This window comes from Lepidochelys olivacea, assembly GCF_965140295.1.
Source record: "Lepidochelys olivacea isolate rLepOli2 genome assembly, chromosome: 5".
Classification (NCBI taxonomy): domain Eukaryota; kingdom Metazoa; phylum Chordata; order Testudines; family Cheloniidae; genus Lepidochelys; species Lepidochelys olivacea.
In genome coordinates this window covers 100646772-100655725 of record NC_140415.1, presented here as the reverse complement: position 1 = coordinate 100655725, position 8954 = coordinate 100646772, and the positions used below count along the sequence as shown (strand labels likewise).

Here is an 8954-nt window from a genome sequence, read left to right as displayed (position 1 = left end):
GGCCAGCCACGGAGATTAAGGGGATGTTTGGGAGCCAGTCCAGGACAGTTAAAGGGGCAGGGGGCAGTTGGGGGCTAGCCCAGGAGGGCTAAGAAGAGGGCAGTGTGGGACAGGGTAGAGTTTGGGAGCCAGTCCAAGACAGTTAAAGGGGCGGGGGGGCTATTAAGGGGGCGTTTGGGGACTCGCCCAGGAGGATTAAAGGGGAAGTGTGGGGGGCCAGCCCTGAGCCGTTAAGGGGGCAGGGGGGGTATTAACGGGGCGGGGGAGCCAGCCCGGGGGGGTTAAGGGGGCAGTGTGTGGGGGCGGCAGCCCGGGGCGGTTAAGGGGGCGGCCCAGGGGAGCCTGGGCACTGGCGGCAGCAGCAGCGCGCCGTGGGGAAGGGCTTGGCAGCGGCAGCAGGGAGGCAGCTCGCGGTGCCTGTCCCCGCGCCGCCCGCCGCCGGCGGAGCGCCCACACTCCGCTCCTCCCTCGGACCGGCGCGGCCGCCGACCCCCATGTCGCTGCCTGTGGTGCTGCCGGGCTCCTGCTGCCCCATGGCCGGGCTCTCCGCGGCGCTTCAGGCAGCGGCTCCCGGCCCCCTCACCTCTGCGGCCCCGCCGCTGCAGCCTCTCCGGCGCTTCCAGCACTATCGGCCTCCCCCGGCGGCGCTCTCCCCTCTGGCCGCCCGCCGGGCCGCCGCCAGCGGGGCCCCCGGGCTGCTGCCGGCCAGACCGCTGCTGTCCCTGGGGCTGCTGCAGCTCATCCTGGGCTGCTGCATGGTGGCGCTGAGCTTCGGGGCGCTGTCCCTCAGCGGCTCCCCGCAGGTGAAGAACTCCTGCCCCTTCTGGGCTGGCTCCTCGGTAAGTGGCCCAGGGAGCTGGGGGCAGCAACAGCTGCTATTGACACAGCCATGGGACGGGACAGCGGAGCCTGGCTAATCTATTAGATATCATATATGTGATTGCTCTAATCTATTATCTATCTAGCCAGTCTGTTACTTATCACATGTCTGATCAGGCTAATCTGTTATCTGTCTAGCCACTCTGTCAGCTATCAAGTCTGATCGCTTTAATCTATTATCTATCTAGCCAATCTTTTAGCTATCCTATCTGATCCTCTGATCTATGATCCATCTAGCTAATCTATTAGCTATCACATATCTGATCGCTCTAATCTGTGTTCTGTCTAGCTACTCTATAAAACCTCACATGTCTAATCTGTTATGTATCAGAGCCATCTAGCTATTAGCTACCACATTTGATCAATCTAGCTAATCTCTTAGCTATTACATGTCAGAACAATCTAAGCAATCTATTCTCTCCCTAGCTAATCTATTAGCTAACATATTTTTGGGGAAATTCTATGGCCTGTGTTACACAGGAGGTCAGACTAGAGGATCACAATGGCCCCTTCTGGCCTTGGAATCTATGAATCTATATATCTTGTCTAATGTATCCATCTATGTAGCTCTCTATGGCAGAGACTGTGTCTTCTAGTTGTTTTGTAAAGTGCCTCAGACATTTTAGGCACATCATACATAATAATAATTAATTGTCTGTTACTGCTAACATTCATAGGGTGTTAGGCTTTTCAGCATAAATGTTGGATTTAAGGGATTAGCTCCTCTCTTTTATTGTAGAAGATTTATTGAATTTAACAAGACTTGCAAAGTGTGATCTCAGGCCCTAATCCTACAAGGAGCTTTACATAGCCAGACCCTTGCAATGCCTTATTGACTCTTACCGTGTTCCAAATGGGTGCAGGGATCTTCCCACACAGAGCTTCTTGAAAGATTGGGGCCTAGGTGCTTAGAGCAGGGAAATGGTAGTCAGGATGCTTGGGTTCTGTTCTAGTTCTGCTTCTGACTTGCAGTGTGACATTCAGCAAGCCACGTAATCTCGCTATGTGTCAGTTTCCCTGTCTGTAAAATAGGAAGATTAATAATTCCTTATCTCAGAGGTGTGTCATCAAGAGTGTTCATTAATGTTTGTAAAGCACTTTGAAATCTTCAGGTAAAAGGTGCTATATATATGCTAAGTATAAAATTACTTTTATAACAAATTACACCCTTCATTGACAATTTACAATTCAGTTATCAGAAGCTATATATTTTTATTTGTTCAGTAAAGAAGCTAGAACACTATTTTGTCTTGCAGAAATAATAAATAGTAATATAAATAATATTTAATACTGTTGTCTATAGATCTTTCTTCTGTAGCAGCACAAATCCTAACAAATAGATTATTACAGAAAAATAAACAAATATAAAGAGGAGGCCAAATTGACATTTTATAGCTGATTATTTTAAATGTTTTTCCTTATAAAATCTTAATCAGTCTATCAAACCTTGTATACAATAAGAAACAACACTTCCCACCTGTAATAGTATATGCACATATTGCATGCAGCATTTTCCTGCATTTTAATACTGCTACTCTGATAAGACTGGAGAAATAAATAGTGATATTCCTAGAAAAACTGTAAGGGGGAGAGAATTAGGATTTTATTATGGACAGTAAGGCAAGTTATTACTGCTGTTGATTTCTATTTAAACTTCACATTTTCTGTGCAAGTGTTTTTAATTAGCAATTTCTACTAGGGCATGAAAGCCCATATTGTAAGTATTACGTGTAAAGGAACAGAGACAAGTTTACTGTGGAAACCTGATGAAGATCCCTTCAACTCTAACCTTCCCATATACATGTATGTGTAGTCTTTCACATGTTTACCCCTGTAGGTATTCACAGCCTTAGACCCTGCAGTAAGGAAACAAATGCACTGTCCATGCTCACTATACCTCCTTTTAAACACCTGTAACTTTATTAATATAGTTCAAAACCAGATTGCTTCAAATATGTCTAAAACAGTGTCCTACTTAGGACTGCATATATATCAAGCTTGCACTTATATAACAAATTAAGTTTTGAATTACTCTAGTGCAGAATAAATATGTGATCCATTGCTCAGTGGAAAAATGCCTTTTCCCTCATGTTCCTACAGCTCCAAAACAACATTACATTCGACTATGAAATTACCCAAAATCATTGTTTCAGGGCTGGCAGCAGGCATGAGAAATTTTATCCCAAAGATAATTCTTTAAAAAAGTCATAAGCAACTACAGTTAGGGAGTTAGGATGTGGATGCCTTCTCATCTGTGACTATAACATTCTAATCATGATGCTTTATTAAACCACAGCACAGGAAAACTATGAGTAAGGCTATTTAATCAGATGCCTCAAAGTTGTAATAGATATTAAACCAATCATTCAATCTTTACTAAGGCAAAACACCCGTTGACATTGTGACAGTTATGGCAATTTCCTGCAATATCCCGGACAAACCTGAACGATTTAAGTTATGTATCACTGTGGGTCAAATATTGTATGTACTTTCATGAGGAAGGTGGACCACAGGCCTCCAGGAACTAAAAATAGTGGCAGCAAATTCACTGGGGTTGTAACATCTCCTGAGAAGTACAACCACCTGGAAAGGTTTGCATATAGGGATTCAAACTGGATTCTCTTGAGAAAGGACTTTTGGATAAATAGCCTGAATTTAAACCGACTCAGGGCCTGCTTTCTGATCCAGCAAGTGGACAGGACCTTCTGTTCAAGGGAGGCCCCAATCCTTCCTGGGAAGGGTTGGAAGGACTTGACCTGTTCATATGTATGCTTGTTGTAAGCCAAGGCAGTTATGAACTTGTAATCACAGAAAAGTCCCTTGGTGGGGTTTGAAGGACTGTCTCCTACTAGAGTCCTTGCTGGGGTTGTAGTAATCTCTGATAAAGTTATTAGCATGTGTGTAGGTTCTTTTGTTGTTTTAATGTTTTCTCTACTATACTTTCATCTTGAGAATAAATGTGCTTGCTTAGGAAAAGCTGTGTGGTGCCTTATAACTGTGGGCAATTCTGCTGTTCGTAGCATCTGAAGAGAAAAGCAAAGCAGGCATACTTAAGCAGTCTGACTTTCTGGGAAATTCACAGGTTTCAGAGTAGCAGCCGTGTTAGTCTGTATTCGCAAAAAGAAAAGGAGTACTAGTGGCACCTTAGAGACTAACCAATTTATTTGAGCATAAGCTTTCGTGATTCACAGTGTAGGCAGGGAACCATGCAGCCTCGAAACACTCGAGTCAGAAAGGAGTGAGATGTGTGTCTCTACCCTAGAGAGATATCGGCTGGGGAACCAGGACCCTAAAAGTAGATGCCCAGGCTGGACCATGGATGGTAATACAAGTTCAGTTGCCCTGAACTGTGACAGACATCAGTGATGTACTTTAATTATAGCATCACATGATTATTTTGCACTTAGATAATTCACAAACTATTTTGTTACAAAAATGCAAAGTTATGTATGTAGTTTTGAAAGAGGAATGGTAATGTCAATGGGGGTTTTGGTCAAATCATGTATGCACACGTGCTAGGCCAGATTCATCACCAGACCAGAAGTCATTGGAGTTATAGAAGGGATTTACTTATTTAAAAATGCTAATGGGTGCAGATTTGCTCTAGCCTACCCTTTTCTGGTGCAGGCTATCATCTTGAAGTTCTATGTTCATTAACCTAGTCACATTGGCCCAGATCCTCAAAGGAATGTAGGTTTCTAGCTTCTATTGATTTCAATAGGAGATAGGAGCCTAAAATACTTTGAAGATATGGGCCATTAACTGTAAATTGCAGCAAGTTTCCTTTGTCTACAGAGCACAGCCAAAGATCTGTTCTGCCCTAAGTTTCCCCCACACACATCTACCCATACCCCTGATAATATGTCATTAAAATGTGTTGTCCTCTCAGTTCTACAGCAGGATTTATTCCTGATCTGACTGAATGGAACAAGCTATGTATATATGTATCTATAAATTTTAGCCATAGTTCCTTCAGAGTTGTTCTCTTGATTGAAATACTGAATTAAATGGTAAAATAAGGCAACCTAATACAAACATTTCTTTGTCTTTTGGCTCCCCTCCAGCAAAACGATTGAACATGACCATAACTTTGAAGATAATGGGATTACCCACATATTTAAAATTATACATGTGTGTAAGCGGCTTGCTGGATAGGGGTCTAAGTTAGTGGAAATGTTGCTTTGTAGTCCGCTGAGGAGGTTGAGTTTACTGAAAATTTAGGAAAAAATGTTGTGTACATTTCTGGAAAGTTGTGTATATGGACTAAAAAATAAAAAGAAGGACAATGAGAAAAAATCTGATTATGTTATTAGGTAAGACATTATTATAAGTGAAGTGTCTTATCAACATTGGCTCTGATTCTCCACCCATTTATGGCAGGGTTACACTGGTATATTTCTACTGAAGTCAGTGGAGTTACTCCTATGTGAGAGGAGAGTCAGACCCATTCTCTTAAACAAGGAGTTCCTTCTAGAACTCTAAAGTTAACAGCGTCTTTCAATGTATTAGTGTTGGGTGATGAGGGCTGTAATGGGGCTCTGCCAACATGGCGGTTCAGTCTTGCATAATCGTTTTTTTGTTCTTGTAGGTGATCTTGTCGGGAATCATAGGATTAACCACGTGGAAGAGACCAGTGGTACTTTTGGTATGTATCTGCTAAAATGTGTTGTAAGGGAAAGGTCACAAGATGCTCTTGATATAACAGAGATACTGATAACGAGGTTAATTTCCTTCCCCTTTAAAAAATGCTGGAATCATTGAATGCATGATCAATGCACACAAAGGGGTATATTATTCTCTCTGTGCACACAGCTCTTGTTAGCAGGAATAGGAGTTACGGGACTATACTGAGAGGAAGCAATACTATTGTAATTTTTATAGAGCTTTTCACATTCATGTAGGTATTTCCTAAAAGAAGTTATAGGTTTAGAATAACCATTCAAATCTTTGTATCCCGTGTTGTTTCCTGGCCCTATATTTTTTCCACTCTGCTTTGTCAGCACTCCAGCAGAGTATATCATTTGTGGGTAATGCTATTCAAGTTTCCGTAAAGGGAGTGGTTTCAGGACTGATCACTCAGCTGTAATATACCGGTGACTACTACTACAGCGGAGAGGTCACCCTAAGTACTACTGTCTTATATAATCCGATTTTGTTCTGCTACAGATATTTAAGAAATTAAGATATCACACTCTTTTGACAGAAGTAAATAAATGTACAGGGTATGTAAGCTGTACCTAGATATAATAACTCAAGTGTTCTTTGTGTCTGTGGGTCTTGATGTCTCAGGAGCCTGGAAATGGGATATGAAGCCTTTCATCACTAGATCACTGTTTCAGCTCTGTTTCAGGACAAGAGTAACCAAAAGTGCCTCGTGACACTTTTTTGGTGGGCTGTGTAAAGTGGGGTGGTCTCAGTCCAGCTCTGTTGGTGTCTAGAAAGACAGGCCAAGGACTGAATAGGTATGTAGAGTGAGTTACTTTCTCACATTGGTGGGACAGTGTGTAACTTGCTCTGCTACTGTCTATGTCGTACCAGTTCTGTGAATAAATAGAGAAGTTCAGTATCTAGGGCTCTCAATCTGGCAGTTTACACACGCACTAACTTTGTTTAAAAATAAATATAAATACCATCTGTCTTTAAAAAAACAACAAGGATTCCGGTGGCACCTTAAAGACTAACAGATTTATTTGAGCATAAGCTTTCGTGGGTAAAAACCCCACTGTCGGGTTTTTACCCACGAAAACTTATGCTCAAATAAATCCGTTAGTCTTTAAGGTGCCACCGGAATCCTTGTTGTTTTTGTGGGTGCATACTAACACGGCTACCCCCTGATACTTGACATCTGTCTTTAGGAATTTCAGTGCTGTAAGGAGCTTGGTGTTTCTGTATCTGAAAAAAATGATACAGCAGTTGAGGTCTACTACAGCTCCTTATTATCTCCTTCTCTTCTGCTGTCTAATCCTTCTTTCACATTCTCCTTTCTATAGCTTACATGGATGATTTCTTGTTGTACCTGAGCACTGAATCAGCACATTTACCCTTTTATTTACATTCATAACAAGTATGGCTCTTCAGTATTTTTCATTTTTGTATATGTGTATGTTTTATTGAAGTGTGATCTCCTCCCCTCTCTCCAAGATCCAGGACAGACAGTTAATGGTTCAAAAAGATTCAACATTCATACCATATGGGTTCTTTAGTGCAGATGGATTGATTTCATACATTGTCAGTAGATAGTTTTTGGATTGGACACCAGTACCATTCCAGAAATCAGGACAGTCTCAGGTATATGCTTTGAATTGCCAGGGATTGTATTGCATCATCAGTTTATGTTAGCATTTGAACCATGTATGTGAAAAGATTTGGGACAGTGTGGAATAGTTATAACATTAGTTGTTGTTGGGCTAATGATGATCATTATTCTTACTTCTATAGCTGTGTCAACATTAAAACCCTCTCTCATGCTCATGAGCTAAAAGCTTATTATCATCTTTCTTTTTATGCATAACTATGCTTCGAGCTGCTATTTCTTCAGATAATACTCTACCATTTTAAATGCTTTTAAAATTCTCTCTTCTTCCTGAAAAACAAGTACTGCAGTTGTCTTGAAGCTTCCAAACCAAATGTTAAAGGTGATGACATTGTTTAATTTGATGTACTGGTAGATTAGAAGCTCTCAAATGTAGTAATTAAAAATTGTCCAAAGAGCTATTTGGGCTTATTCTTTTCATATGTAACCCTTCTGCCCGTCAGAGTTGGCAGCAACAAGGGCCGGGTTCAATATCTAGGGGTTCCATTCCAATAACACAATGCAAACCGGCTCGAGCCCCCACCCAGTGACCTGGGAAAAATATATACCACCCCCGCTGGGCGCCTCCAAGAGGCAATACTTCCCCTCTCGCAAGCACATAGTCTGAGTGTAGCAAAAGTCTTTTAATAACAGAGAGAAACAATGTGGCATTATGTTGGGGAAACACCACCAACAGGATTCATAACACAACCCATGAGCAAAAACACCCCACCCCAGGCAAATTGGGGCATGCCCTTTTCCCTTTGGTTCTTGAGTCCAGCAACCCCAAATCACCCAAAGTCCCAAAAGTCCAATGCCCCAAAAGTCTCTGTCCCTGGTCAGGGCAGCCCCAGAGTTCGAAAGTTTATCGGCGGAGCTTTACCTCCCAACCTGGGTGGAAATGGGACGGGGGTAAGAGGCACCTTACGTGATCTGAAGCTGACCGCCCCATAGCTCCATAGCGGCGCTCCACTCCGCCAGCCGCCCCACAAACTCCTTCGCTCAGCTGCGCTCCGCTCCGCCAGCCGCCCCACGAACTCCTTCGCTCAGCTGCGCTCCGCTCCGTCAGCCGCCCCACAAACTCAGCTCCACGGCCCACAAGCAGCTCCTGCCATCCACACACTGCTCCGCGTCGAACTGCTTCACCAGCCGTCCCGCAAACTGCTCCACAATATATCTTCAGGCTCCCCCACTACTTAACACAACACTCAGTGATTTCAGCTCTTAGGTGAATTCAGCTTGTAGTAGGGGAGCCCCAGTGCTGGTGCACTGTCAGCCCAAAGTCAGCTCAGCAGCCTATAACTAGACTTCTAATGAAATCAAAATTAGCTCTGATATTCCACAGTGGAGAGAGGAGGAAGTGCAATCAGCATGTAAGGCCCTCACCAAGGGGCCCATGCCACCAAGTACTACTACTTGTCCCCAGCCTCTCTCCATTCACACAGTTTTGGAACCCATGACCCTTGCCTAGCGAGTGCTACTTAGTTGATGGTGAATCCCTCCATCATAACAAAAGGCCACGTACAGTTCCAAGCACAGTTCCCATAATCAGGGTAATAACAATTTATTCTTCCTGCCCCAATAACAGAGACACTGGGGATCCCACAGCAGCCAAAGTGACCATTTGGGCAGCTATGGTCTCATTCTAGGCGTGGTGGGTGTGCCTATGCAAATGAGATCGGCCCCTGAAGTTCTTTTCCACAACTTGCCACACCTCACCACCAGATGTCAGGGTGGAGCTCATCCTGACACTGCTTACATCCTCCCCCCAGCCGAGACTTTG

At 43.5% G+C, this 8954-nt stretch overlaps 1 protein-coding gene across 1 annotated transcript in view; it reads left to right on the top strand.

Annotated features, from left to right (window-relative positions):
- Positions 1-362: 362 nt before the first annotated feature.
- ENTREP1 (endosomal transmembrane epsin interactor 1) overlaps positions 363-8954 on the top strand; it is a 52841-nt gene continuing 44249 nt past the window's right edge. The window contains exons 1-2 of the mRNA XM_084629720.1: positions 363-839; positions 5468-5524. Coding sequence (XP_084485846.1) covers positions 495-839; positions 5468-5524 — 402 coding nt within the window. The 5' untranslated portion in view covers positions 363-494. The remainder of the gene's footprint in view (positions 840-5467; positions 5525-8954) is intronic.